This window comes from Oncorhynchus mykiss, chromosome 3, assembly GCF_057628025.1.
Source record: "Oncorhynchus mykiss isolate SJ-2025 chromosome 3, ASM5762802v1, whole genome shotgun sequence".
Classification (NCBI taxonomy): domain Eukaryota; kingdom Metazoa; phylum Chordata; class Actinopteri; order Salmoniformes; family Salmonidae; genus Oncorhynchus; species Oncorhynchus mykiss.
Window position 1 is genome coordinate 82,253,346 of NC_143024.1, and position 13,525 is coordinate 82,266,870.

A 13,525-nucleotide genomic window follows, 5' to 3' on the forward strand; every position below is an offset into this window, starting at 1 on the left:
CTGACCCTTTCCTGCCCTGCAAAACTCATTGTGTGTGTGTGTGTGTGTGTGTAAAACAATGCCAACACTGTGTACGAGCGTTCTTTACATAACGAGAAAACCCTGGAGCATTTCAGCAGTAGACTTGGCGGTGAACACACACACACACACACACACACACACACACACACACAGGAATGTGGCAGCCGCAGCAAAGCATCTGAAGCGTCTGATTTGCAAAGGAAAAAGAGGTTGTTTTCTGCTCTCACCTCGCCCGGATAGTGACAGCTGCTCCGTCTCCAATTCCACTGGGGGTAGACACACGTTGTGGGAGGGTACAGCTTTGTCTGTATGTGAGTAGCTATTTCTTAATTGGTATGTGTGAGTTCTCTCTAACCCTTCCTCCCCCTGTCAGGTCAGTGAGCAGTGTGCTCGAAGGAAAAGGCCCTCTTCTCCCCTACATTACCTCAGCTCTCCGGTCAAGCCCTGTTCCCCTGCAACGGGGCCCCTCTCCCTACCCCCCCAGGTGAATGGCAGTGGGACTGTCCCACCGGAGAAAGCAGGGGTGAGGAGGGCACCCCCTGCTGAGCCTCCTGTGGTGCGGCCCATCCCCCCAGAGGCACGAAGACTAATCGTCAACAAAAATGCTGGAGAGACGTTGTTACAGAGAGCAGCACGGCTCGGATACGAGGTGAGACAAACTCTCTCTACCTCTCTCCTCTCTCTCTCTCTCGCGCTCTGTCTCCTCGCTCTCTCTCTCGGCCTCCCCTCGCTCGCTCGCTCTCCCGGCCTCCTCTCGCTCGCTCTCTCGGCCTCCCCTCTCTCGCTCGCTCTCTCGGCCTCCCCTCTCTCGCTCGCTCTCTCGGCCTCCCCTCTCTCGCTCGCTCTCTCGGCCTCCCCTCTCTCGCTCGCTCTCTCGGCCTCCCCTCTCTCGCTCGCTCTCTCGGCCTCCCCTCTCTCGCTCGCGCGCTCTCTCGGCCTCCCCTCGCTCGCTCGCTCTCTCGGCCTCCCCTCTCTCGCTCGCTCGCTCTCTCGGCCTCCCCTCTGTCTCTCTCGCCTTGTCTCCGCTCGCTCACTCGGCCTCCCCTCTCTCGCTCGCTCGGCCTCCCCTCTCTCGCTCGCTCGGCCTCCCCTCTCTCGCTCGCTCGGCCTCCCCTCTCTCGCTCGCTCTGCCTCCCCTCTCTCGCTCGCTCGGCCTCCCCTCTCTCGCTCGCTCGGCCTCCCCTCTCTCGCTCGCTCGGCCTCCCCTCTCTCGCTCGCTCTGCCTCCCCTCTCTCGCTCGCTCTGCCTCCCCTCTCTCGCTCGCTCTGCCTCCCCTCTCTCGCTCGCTCTGCCTCCCCTCTCTCGCTCGCTCTGCCTCCCCTCTCTCGCTCGCTCGGCCTCCCCTCTCTCGCTCGCTCGGCCTTCGCTCGCTCAGGCCTCCGCTCGCTCGGCCTCCTCTCTCTCTCGCTCTGGCTCCTCTCGCTCTCTCTCTCTCGCTCTGGCTCCTCTCGCTCTCTCTCTCTCGCTCTGGCTCCTCTCGCTCTCTCTCTCTCGCTCTGGCTCCTCTCGCTCTCTCTCTCTCGCTCTGGCTCCTCTCGCTCTCTCTCTCTCGCTCTGGCTCCTCTCGCTCTCTTTCTCTCTCTGGCTCCTCTCGCTCTCTCTCTCTCTCTCGCTCTGGCTCCTCTCGCTCTGGCTCCTCTCGCTCTCTCTCTCTCTCTCGCTCTGGCTCCTCTCGCTGCCTCGGTCTCTCTCGCTCTGGCTCCTCTCGCTCTGTCTCTCTCGCTCTGGCTCCTCTCGCTCTGTCTCTCTCGCTCTGGCTCCTCTCGCTCTCTGTCTCCTCGCTCTGTCTCCTCGCTCTGTCTCCTCGCTCTGTCTCCTCGCTCTGTCTCCTCGCTCTGTCTCCTCGCTCTGTCTCCTCGCTCTGTCTCCTCGCTCTGTCTCCTCGCTCTGTCTCCTCGCTCTGTCTCCTCGCTCTGTCTCCTCGCTCTGTCTCCTCGCTCTGTCTCCTCGCTCTGTCTCCTCGCTCTGTCTCCTCGCTCTGTCTCCTCGCTCTGTCTCCTCGCTCTGTCTCTCGCGCTCTGTCTCTCGCGCTCTGTCTCCTCGCGCTCTGTCTCCTCGCGCTCTGTCTCCTCGCGCTCTGTCTCCTCGCTCTCTCTCTCGGCCTCTCTCCTCGCTCTGTCTCCTCGCTCTGTCTCCTCGCTCTGTCTCCTCGCTCTGTCTCCTCGCTCTGTCTCCTCGCTCTGTCTCCTCGCTCTGTCTCCTCGCTCTGTCTCCTCGCTCTGTCTCCTCGCTCTGTCTCCTCGCTCTGTCTCCTCGCTCTGTCTCCTCGCTCTCTCTCGGCCTCCCCTCTCTCGCTCGCTCGGACTCCCCTCTCTCGCTCGCTCGGCCTCCCCTCTCTCGCTCGCTCGGCCTCCCCTCTCTCGCTCGCTCGGCCTCCCCTCTCTCGCTCGCTCGGCCTCCCCTCTCTCGCTCGCTCGGCCTCCCCTCTCTCGCTCGCTCGGCCTCCCCTCTCTCGCTCTGGCTCCTCTCGCTGTCTCTCTCTCGCTCTGGCTCCTCTCGCTCTCTCTCTCTCGCTCTGGCTTCTCTCGCTCTCTCTCTCTCGCTCTGGCTTCTCTCGCTCTCTCTCTCTCGCTCTGGCTCCTCTCGCTCTCTCTCTCTCGCTCTGGCTCCTCTTGCTCTCTCTCGCTCTCGCTCTCTCGCTCTGGCTCCTCTCGCTTTCTCTCTTTCTAGCTCTGGCTCCTCTCGCTCTCTCTCTCTCTCGCTCTCTCTCTCTCGCTCTGGCTCCTCTCGCTCTCTCTCTCTCGCTCTGGCTCCTCTCGCTCTCTCTCTCTCGCTCTGGCTCCTCTCGCTCTCTCTCGCTCTCGCTCTCTCGCTCTGGCTCCTCTCGCTTTCTCTCTTTCTAGCTCTGGCTCCTCTCGCTCTCTCTCTCTCTCGCTCTCTCTCTCTCTCTCGCTCTGGCTCCTCTCGCTCTCGCTCTCGCTCTGGCTCCTCTCGCTCTCTCTCTCTGGCTCCTCTCGCTCTCTCTCTCTCTCGGTCTGGCTCCTCTCGCTCTCTCTCTCTCTCGCTCTGGCTCCTCTCGCTCTGGCTCCTCTCTCTCTCTCTCGCGCTCTGACTCCTCTCTCTCTCTCTCGCGCTCTGACTCCTCTCTCTCTCTCTCGCGCTCTGACTCCTCTCTCTCTCTCTCTCGCTCTGACTCCTCTCTCTCTCTCGCGCTCTGTCTCCTCTCTGTCTCTCGCGCTCTGTCTCTCGCGCTCTGTCTCCTCGCGCTCTGTCTCCTCGCGCTCTGTCTCCTCGCGCTCTGTCTCCTCGCGCTCTGTCTCCTCGCGCTCTGTCTCCTCGCGCTCTGTCTCCTCGCGCTCTGTCTCCTCGCGCTCTGTCTCTCGGCCTCCCCTCTCTCGCTCTCTCGGCCTCCCCTCTCTCGCTCTCTCGGCCTCCCCTCTCTCGCTCGCTCGGCCTCCCCTCTCTCGCTCGCTCGGCCTCCCCTCTCTCGCTCGCTCGGCCTCCCCTCTCTCGCTCGCTCGGCCTCCCCTCTCTCGCTCGCTCGGCCTCCCCTCTCTCGCTCGCTCGGCCTCCCCTCTCTCGCTCGCTCGCTCTCTCTCGCTCAGGCTCCTCTCGCTCTCTCTCTCTCTCTGGCTCCTCTGGCTCCTCTCGCTCTCTCTCTCTCTCGCTCTGGCTCTTCTCGCTCCCTCTGTCTCTCTCGCTCTGGCTCATCTCGCTCCCTCTGTCTCCTCGCACTCTCTTTGTCTCCTCCCTCTCTCGCGCTCTGTCTCCTCTCTCTCTGTCTCTCGCGCTCTGTCTCCTCTCTCTCTGTCTCTTGCGCTCTGTCTCCTCTCTCTCTGTCTCTCGCGCTCTGTCTCCTCTCTCTCTGTCTCTCGCGCTCTGTCTCCTCTCTCTCTCTCTCGCGCTCTGTCTCCTCTCTCTCTGTCTCTCGCGCTCTGGCTCCTCTCTCTCTGTCTCTCGCGCTCTGGCTCCTCTCTCTCTGTCTCTCGCGCTCTGGCTCCTCTCTCTCTGTCTCTCGCGCTCTGTCTCCTCTCTCTCTGTCTCTCGCGCTCTGTCTCCTCTCTCTCTGTCTCTCGCGCTCTGTCTCCTCTCTCTCTGTCTCTCGCGCTCTGTCTCCTCTCTCTCTGTCTCTCGCGCTCTGTCTCCTCTCTCTCTGTCTCTCGCGCTCTGTCTCCTCTCTCTCTGTCTCTCGCGCTCTGTCTCCTCTCTCTCTGTCTCTCGCGCTCTGTCTCCTCTCTCTCTGTCTCTCGCGCTCTGTCTCCTCTCTCTCTGTCTCTCGCGCTCTGTCTCCTCTCTCTCTGTCTCTCGCGCTCTGTCTCCTCTCTCTCTGTCTCTCGCGCTCTGTCTCCTCTCTCTCTGTCTCTCGCGCTCTGTCTCCTCTCTCTCTGTCTCTCGCGCTCTGTCTCCTCTCTCTCTGTCTCCTCGCGCTCTGTCTCCTCTCTCTCTGTCTCTCGCGCTCTGTCTCCTCTCTCTCTGTCTCTCGCGCTCTGTCTCCTCTCTCTCTGTCTCTCGCGCTCTGTCTCCTCTCTCTCTGTCTCTCGCGCTCTGTCTCCTCTCTCTCTGTCTCTCGCGCTCTGTCTCCTCTCTCTCTGTCTCTCGCGCTCTGTCTCCTCTCTCTCTGTCTCTCGCGCTCTGTCTCCTCTCTCTCTGTCTCTCGCGCTCTGTCTCCTCGCTCTCTCTCTCTCGGCCTCCCCTCTCTCTCTCTCTCGGCCTCCCCTCTCTCTCTCTCGCTCGGCCTCCCCGCTCGCTCGGCCTCCCCGCTCGCTCGGCCTCCCCGCTCGCTCGGCCTCCCCTCTCTCGCTCGCTCGGCCTCCCCTCTCTCGCTCGCTCGGCCTCCCCTCTCTCGCTCGCTCGGCCTCCCCTCTCTCGCTCGCTCGGCCTCCCCTCTCTCGCTCGCTCGGCCTCCCCTCTCTCGCTCGCTCGGCCTCCCCTCTCTCGCTCGCTCGGCCTCCCCTCTCTCGCTCGCTCGGCCTCCCCTCGCTCGCTCGCTCGGCCTCCCCTCGCTCGCTCGCTCGGCCTCCCCTCGCTCGCTCGCTCGGCCTCCCCTCGCTCGCTCGCTCGGCCTCCTCTTGCTCGCTCGTTCGGCCTCCTCTCGCTCGCTCTGGCTCCTCTCGCTCTCTCGCTCTGGCTCCTCTCGCTCTCTCGCTCTGGCTCCTCTCGCTCTGGCTCCTCTCGCTCTCTCTCTCTCGCTCTGGCTCCTCTCGCTCTCTCTCTCTCGCTCTGGCTCCTCTCGCTCTCTCTCTCTCGCTCTGGCTCCTCTCGCTCTCTCTCTCTCTCGCTCTGGCTCCTCTCGCTCTCTCTCTCTCGCTCTGGCTCCTCTCGCTCTCTCTCTCTCTCGCTCTGGCTCCTCTCGCTCTCTCTGGCTCCTCTCGCTCTCTCTCTCTCTCGCTCTGGCTCCTCTCGCTCTCTCTCTCTCTCGCTCTGGCTCCTCTCGCTCTCTCTCTCTCTCGCTCTGGCTCCTCTCGCTCTCTCTGGCTCCTCTCGCTCTCTCTCTCTCGCTCTGGCTCCTCTCGCTCTCTCTCTCTCTCTCGCTCTGGCTCCTCTCGCTCTCTCTCTCTCTCTCTCGCTCTGGCTCCTCTCGCTCTCTCTCTCTCTCTCGCTCTCTCTCTCTCGCTCTGGCTCCTCTCGATCCCTCTGTCTCTCTCGCTCTGGCTCCTCTCGCTCCCTCTGTCTCTCTCGCTCTGGCTCCTCTCGCTCTCTGTCTCTCTCGCTCTGGCTCCTCTCTCTCTCTCGCGCTCTGACTCCTCTCTCTCGCGCTCTGTCTCCTCTCTGTCTCTCGCGCTCTGTCTCCTCGCTCTCTCTCGGCCTCCCCTCTCTCGCTCGCTCGGCCTCCCCTCTCTCGCTCGCTCGGCCTCCCCTCTCTCGCTCGCTCGCTCTCTCTCGCTCAGGCTCCTCTCCCTCTCCCTCTGTCTCTCTCCCTCTGTCTCTCTCCCTCTGGCTCCTCTCGCTCTCTCTCTCTCTCGCTCTGGCTCTTCTCGCTCCCTCTGTCTCTCTCGCTCTGGCTCCTCTCGCTCTCTTTGTCTCCTCCCTCTCTCTCCTCTCTCTCCTCTCTCTCTCTCGCGCTCTGTCTCCTCTCTCTCTCTCGCGCTCTGTCTCCTCTCTCTCTCTCTGTCTCTCGCGCTCTGTCTCCTCTCTCTCTGTCTCTCGCGCTCTGTCTCCTCTCTCTCTGTCTCTCGCGCTCTGTCTCCTCGCTCTCTCGCGCTCTGTCTCCTCGCTCTCTCGCGCTCTGTCTCCTCGCTCTCTCTCTTGGCCTCCCCTCGCTCTCTCTCTCTCGGCCTCCCCTCTCTCGCTCGCTCGGCCTCCCCTCTCTCGCTCGCTCGGCCTCCCCTCTCTCGCTCACTCGGCCTCCCCTCTCTCGCTCGCTCGGCCTCCCCTCTCTCGCTCGCTCGGCCTCCCCTGTCTCGCTCGCTCGGCCTCCCCTGTCTCGCTCGCTCGGCCTCCCCTGTCTCGCTCGCTCGGCCTCCCCTGCCTCGCTCGCTCGGCCTCCCCTGTCTCGCTCGCTCGGCCTCCCCTCTCTCGGCCTCCCCTCTCTCGCTCTCTCGGCCTCCCCTCTCTCGCTCTCTCGGCCTCCCCTCTCTCGCTCTCTCGGCCTCCCCTCTCTCGCTCTCTCGGCCTCCCCTCTCTCGCTCGCTCGGCCTCCCCTCTCTCGCTCGCTCGGCCTCCTCTCGCTCTCTCTCTCTCGCTCTCTCTCTCGCTCTCTCTCTCTCGCTCTGGCTCCTCTCTCTCTCTCTCTCTCTCTCTCTGTCGCGCTCTGTCTCCTCGCTCTCTCTCTTGGCCTCCCCTCGCTCTCTCTCTTGGCCTCCCCTCGCTCTCTCTCTTGGCCTCCCCTCGCTCTCTCTCTTGGCCTCCCCTCGCTCTCTCTCTTGGCCTCCCCTCGCTCTCTCTCTTGGCCTCCCCTCGCTCTCTCTCTTGGCCTCCCCTCGCTCTCTCTCTTGGCCTCCCCTCGCTCTCTCTCTTGGCCTCCCCTCGCTCTCTCTCTTGGCCTCCCCTCGCTCTCTCTCTTGGCCTCCCCTCGATCTCTCTCTTGGCCTCCCCTCGCTCTCTCTCTTGGCCTCCCCTCGCTCTCTCTCTTGGCCTCCCCTCGCTCTCTCTCTTGGCCTCCCCTCGCTCTCTCTCTTGGCCTCCCCTCGCTCTCTCTCTCGGCCTCCCCTCGCTCTCTCTCTCGGCCTCCCCTCGCTCTCTCTCTCGGCCTCCCCTCGCTCTCTCTCTCGGCCTCCCCTCGCTCTCTCTCTCGGCCTCCCCTCGCTCTCTCTCTCGCTCGGCCTCCCCTCGCTCTCTCTCTCGCTCGGCCTCCCCTCGCTCTCTCTCTCGCTCGGCCTCCCCTCGCTCTCTCTCTCGCTCGGCCTCCCCTCGCTCTCTCTCTCGCTCGGCCTCCCCTCGCTCTCTCGCTCGCTCGGCCTCCCCTCGCTCTCTCGCTCGCTCGGCCTCCGCTCGCTCGCTCTCGCTCTCTCTCTCTCGCTCTCTCTCTCGCTCTCTCTCTCGCTCTCTCTCTCTCTCGCTCTCTCGCTCGCTCGCTCGCTCTCTCTCTCTCTCTCGCTCTCTCTCTCGCTCTCTCTCTCTCGCTCTCTCTCTCTCGCTCTGGCTCCTCTCGCTCTCTCTCTCTCTCTCTCGCTCTGGCTCCTCTCGCTCCCTCTGTCTCTCTCGCTCTGGCTCCTCTCGCTCTCTCTCGCTCTGGCTCCTCTTGCTCCCTCTGTCTCTCTCCCTCTGTCTCCCCGCACCTCTGTCTCCTCTCTCTGTCTCCTCGCACTCTCTTTGTCTCCTCCCTCTCTCTCTCTCGCGCTCTCATCTCTCTCTCTTGCGCTCTGACTCCTCTCTCTCTCTCGCGCTCTGACTCTCTCTCTCTCTTGCGCTCTGTCTCCTCTCTCTGTCTCCTCGCACTCTCTTTGTCTCCTCCCTCTCTCTCTCTCGCGCTCTCATCTCTCTCTCTTGCGCTCTGTCTCCTCTCTCTGTCTCCTCTCTCTCTCTCTCTCTCGCGCGCTCTGTTGCCTCTCGCTCGCTCGGCCTCCTCTCGCTCGCGCTCTGTCTCCTCTCTCGTGCTCGCTCGCTCGCTCGGCCTCCCGCTCGCTCGGCCTCCCCTCTCTCGCAGTGGTTCCTCAGGACAGACTAGAGTCAGTATGAGAGAGGAGACAACATGATACAGTCCTGACTCCCAGTGAGTTCAGGGGTTCTTCAGGACAGACTAGAGGTCATTTGCAGGTCAGTTGGTAGAGCATGGCAATTCTAACAACAGGGTAGTTGGTTCAATTCTCGGGACCACCCATACGTAAATGTATGCCCGCATGACTAAGTTGCTTTGGATAATAGTGTCTGCTGTGTGTGTAGATCGGTGGGGTTATAACCTTGTGGGTGTGGTAACTAGTGACGACCCTTCTCACTTCACAGGTTAGCATTTCTCGCCATGAATGTTGTTCTGGAGGCAGCTCTGCAGAGTGACCACAAGCTGGAGGAGCCACAGTCATAAAATCAGATTATAAACCTAACCTTAAGCACCCTACTAATCCTTGTTGCCTAACCCTAACCATAACCTTAAATGAAGACCAAAAAGCAAATTTTTGTCCTCATGTATTTTTACAATATTGCCAATTTTGACTTTGCAGCTGACCTAAATTGAAATGACTCAGTTCTGCCTCCAGGTCAAGACTCATGACAAACTTCAACCTGTGTAGCCCTCGCCTCACGTCTCTTGCCTGCTACATTACTTCTCTCACTGTGTGCGTGAATGACGTCATTCGGGCTTAGACATAGCGCGCACTTAAAAAAAGAAGAGCTTGCTTCTATGCAAATGTTGTTGATCAGTACAATAAAATCAGTCCCAAATGGAAGGGGGAAATGTTTAATCATCTGTAGCCCCATGACATCAGTCGAAACAAACTCCATCTCAGTGCATGCACACACTGCTATTGAAGATGCATTCACCTGTATTGGGAATTGGCCTAGGCTCAGAGCTCTACATTAGAAACATTCCTTGGTAGCACTGGTACGCCCAACTAGAAAAATGTAGGAGCACCAGAATGTTCAAAACATTTATTTTTTATTTTTATTGATATGCATTCTAGATACGGCCTATATGCTTCTAGCTTCTTCTGAAGCACATGTTCCCTAGAAACTATTATGTAACTCTGTAAATTAATTAGTTTAATATAACTCAAATGTTGATACAAATACCTGTCATTGAAATGAAAAAGAGTTGTGAAAAATGAGGTTTCTACTGTTTCCTACTGAGATGCATTACATAGACAACTGTACACTGTCTGTTTAAGAATGTCAGGTTTGTGATGAGGACATGCAAATCTGTCATTCAGTCATTGCTATGATCATTGATCACCTGAAGAAGCTATGCCTTTCCTTTTCCTGCCCCCACGTTTGGATATACTGTTAAAGTTACCAGGTTGTTGGCTAGCCAATCGGGTACCTTGACTGAACAAAGTGTAAACAAATGGTTAACGACGCCTGAGTCGTTTTAGAACTGCCCACAACATGGTTTGTGAATGTAAAATGTGCTCCCCGCGATCCAGGAAGATAAATGTTGTGCCGGTAATATGGGTCAGATCTTTTGACCCTTTGACCTGTAGTAATCGTGCAACGATGACGCTATCAAATCTGCTGTCGCTTTTTCCTCGGGGACAGTCCAGCGAAGCCTTATTATTACAACCATTATTATCTGGTAAGTCGCGCAGTGCTCCCAAAATACAACTCCTGGTCGCGCAGTGCTCCCAAAATACAACTCCTGGTCGCGCAGTGCTCCCAAAATACAACTCCTGGTCGCGCAGTGCTCCCAAAATACAACTCCTGGTCGCGCAGTGCTCCCAAAATACAACTCCTGGTTGCGCAGTGCTCCCAAAATACAACTCCTGGTTGTGCAGTGCTCCCAAAATACAACTCCTGGTTGTGCAGTGCTCCCAAAATACAACTCCTGGTTGTGCAGTGCTCCCAAAATACAACTCCTGGTTGTGCAGTGCTCCCAAAATACAACTCCTGGTTGCGCAGTGCTCCCAAAATACAACTCCTGGTTGCGCAGTGCTCCCAAAATACAACTCCTGGTTGTGCAGTGCTCCCAAAATACAACTCCTGGTTGTGCAGTGCTCCCAAAATACAACTCCTGGTTGTGCAGTGCTCCCAAAATACAACTCCTGGTTGTGCAGTGCTCCCAAAATACAACTCCTGGTTGCGCAGTGCTCCCAAAATACAACTCCTGGTCGCGCAAAATACAACACGCACAGCGAAATATTTAGTTGTTCGCACTTTAGAACCCTGCATCTTGATTTACCCAGGTTATCAATAGATGAACCATTCAAATAAATGATATTGAACTCAAGATCTGTCTGGCTCAAGTGCCATTCTGGGACTTTGGTGAATATGCCTTTTGTTGATGTGGTATTGTTTTGGTATCGTAATGGTAATGAACATTCTGGTATCATGACAACACTAACACGTGCGTACACACACCTTGACACCCGGTGTTCTGCATATTTCATGTTGGTTTAGTTTTGTCCTCCATGCCGCTGCATATGAAAGCCCACTCTCTTCCTCCCCCGCTTTTTATTTCTCTTCCTCCCTCCCTCGCTTTCAGCGTTTTAAATGGTAATGAGCAGAGACTGGGTGGATGTCTTCATCTCTCTCTCTGGCACATGGGCTCAGCCTCATGTTACATATGGCTTCTACCTACATGCTGCTCAGCCTCATGTTACACATGGCTACTACCTACATGCTGCTCAGCCTCATGTTACACATGGCTTCTACCTACATGCTGCTCAGCTTCATGTTACACATGGCTTCTACCTACATGCTGCTCAGCCTCATGTTACACATGGCTTCTACCTACATACTGCTCAGCCTCATGTTACACATGGCTTCTACCTACATGCTGCTCAGCCTCATGTTACACATGGCTTCTACCTACATGCTGCTCAGCCTCGTGTTACACATGGCTTCTACCTACATGCTGCTCAGCCTCGTGTTACACATGGCTTCTACCTACATGCTGCTCAGCTCTTCACCACTGACTTATAGCCAGAAGTGTATTGCTATTTATGTTTGCGTGTGATGCATAGCTTTCCTCCTCTCTGTTTATCGGTGCTTAGATGTCCCTGCGGCTCCCGTCCACTCGATCCATGGATCACTCTCTGGCCCTGGCACGCGTACATACAGCGCTGTTGTGATGTGTGGCGTGATGATTCTTGTATAGATGCTTGTAACATGTCTGAGTGATGCATTGATTGCAGTTGAGTGCAGGGAGCATTCTAGAGAGGGAGAGGAGGGAGGAGGAGCGTCTCATTTTACTGTGGAGGAGTGTGTGTGTGTGTGTGTGTGTGTGTGAGTGAGCCGGTGTTCTCGTGGTGTGCTCCTCTGTCTCACAGCGATATTAAACAAGGAGGGTTAACGCTTCCACCACACACCCCACACACACATGCTCACAGCAAGAGGAGTCTTGGACCTTAGGTAGACTCCAGAGTCCCTCTCCAGTTGGCAGAGCTAGGAGTTGGTTGACTTAGCTCTTCTATCCTGCTTTCTTGCTGTCCTTTTTCTCTGTCACCCTCCTCCTTTTCCCCTCTTTCTTCTGTTTTTCTCCTCATCTCCAGTCTTCCCCTTTGTCCTCAGTTCTCTCCTCCTGCTCTCAGGGAGAAAGTGTGTAATAATCTCTTGGAGTAGACAGCGGTCCAGAATTAGCATAGAAATGGACGTTTGGAACCTCAGCCTAGGTTTAGATGAGCCACTTCTCTCTCAGTGGAAGGCTGTTAAGGACTTTGTGCGTATGTGTGCGTGTGCCAATTCTCTCTCTTAGAATGAACACCACGGTATAGACCCACACTACCGGAACCAAACTGTGCAATCATTCTGCTCCAGAGTTCCCACACAGTGCTAGTGAGGTTTTATTTAAAGCATCATGTCAGCTCTATCAGGTTGGTTAGTAACCAGAGGGGATAAACACTAAATGGAACCCAGCCCTTTCTGTGTTCCATCTCTCATTGTCATAACCATATAAATGGTTCCAAAGCTTTGTTCCACTCTGATCTATAGAGCCTTCAGAAAGTATTCACACCCCTAGTCTTTTCCCACATTTTGTTGTTCCAGCGGGGCTTCTCACTGGCCTACACAGAAAACCCCATAATGTCAACGTGTAAATCGACATTTTTACAAATTAATTTAAAATGAGAAGCTGAAGTGTCTTGAGTCAAGTTTTCAACCTCATGGCAAGCCTAAATAAGTTCAGGAGGAATAACAATTTCAGGAGTAATAACAAGTCTCATAAATTGCATGGACTAATAATAGTGCAATAATAGTGTTCAACACACAATTATTTGTAACGTCCCTCAGTCAAGCAGTGAATTTCAAACTCAAAGACCAGGGAGGTTTTCCAATGGCTCGCAGAGAAAGGCACCTATTGGTAGAAAAAAAAGCTGACACTGAATATCCCTTTGATCATGGTGAAGTTATTAACTACACTTTGGATGGTGTATCAATACACCCAGTCACTACAAAGATACAGGCGTCCTTCCTAACTCAGTTTCCGGAGAGGAAGGAAACTGCTCAGGGATTTCACTGAGGGCAATGGTGACTTTAAAACAGTTAGTTTATTGGCTGTGATAAGAGGAAACTGAAGATGGATCAACAACATTTTAGTTACTTCACAATACTAATCTAATTGACAGAGTGAAAAGAAGGTTCCCTGTACAGAATACAAATATTCCAAAACATGCATCCTGTTTGCAATACGGCACTAAAGTAAAACTGCAAAAAAAGTGGCAAAGAAATTAACTTTATGTTCTGAATAGAAAGTGTTATGTTTGGGGCAAATCCAACACATCACTGAGTTCCACTCTTCATATTTTCAAGCATGTAGGCAGGCAGAATGACGCATGTAGGCAGGCAGAATGACGCATGTAGGCAGGCAGAATGACGCATGTAGGCAGGCAGAATGACGCATGTAGGCAGGCAGAATGACGCATGTAGGCAGGCAGAATGACGCATGTAGGCAGGCAGAATGACGCATGCAGGCAGGCAGAATGACGCATGCAGGCAGGCAGAATGACGCATGCAGGCAGGCAGAATGACGCATGCAGGCAGGCAGAATGACGCATGCAGGCAGGCAGAATGACGCATGCAGGCAGGCAGAATGACGCATGCAGGCAGGCAGAATGACGCATGCAGGCAGGCAGAATGACGCATGCAGGCAGGCAGAATGACGCATGCAGGCAGGCAGAATGACGCATGCAGGCAGGCAGAATGACGCATGCAGGCAGGCAGAATGACGCATGCAGGCAGGCAGGCAGAATGACGCATGCAGGCAGGCAGGCAGAATGACGCATGCAGGCAGGCAGAATGACGCAGGCAGGCAGGCAGAATGACGCAGGCAGGCAGGCAGAATGACGCATGCAGGCAGGCAGGCAGGCAGAATGACGCAGGCAGGCAGGCAGAATGACGCAGGCAGGCAGGCAGAATGACGCATGCAGGCAGGCAGAATGACGCATGCAGGCAGGCAGAATGACGCATGCAGGCAGGCAGAATGACGCAGGCAGGCAGGCAGGCAGAATGACGCAGGCAGGCAGGCAGGCAGAATGACGCA

General features: G+C 56.6%; 1 protein-coding gene across 4 annotated transcripts in view; it reads left to right on the top strand.

The window, feature by feature from the left end:
- LOC110520505 (BCL-6 corepressor) overlaps positions 1-13,525 on the top strand; it is a 78,842-nt gene that overhangs the window by 48,779 nt on the left and 16,538 nt on the right. For all 4 annotated transcript variants that reach the window (XM_036975056.2, XM_036975058.2, XM_036975060.2 and 1 more), the window contains one exon: positions 395-670. In XM_036975056.2, coding sequence (XP_036830951.2) covers positions 395-670 — 276 coding nt within the window. The remainder of the gene's footprint in view (positions 1-394; positions 671-13,525) is intronic.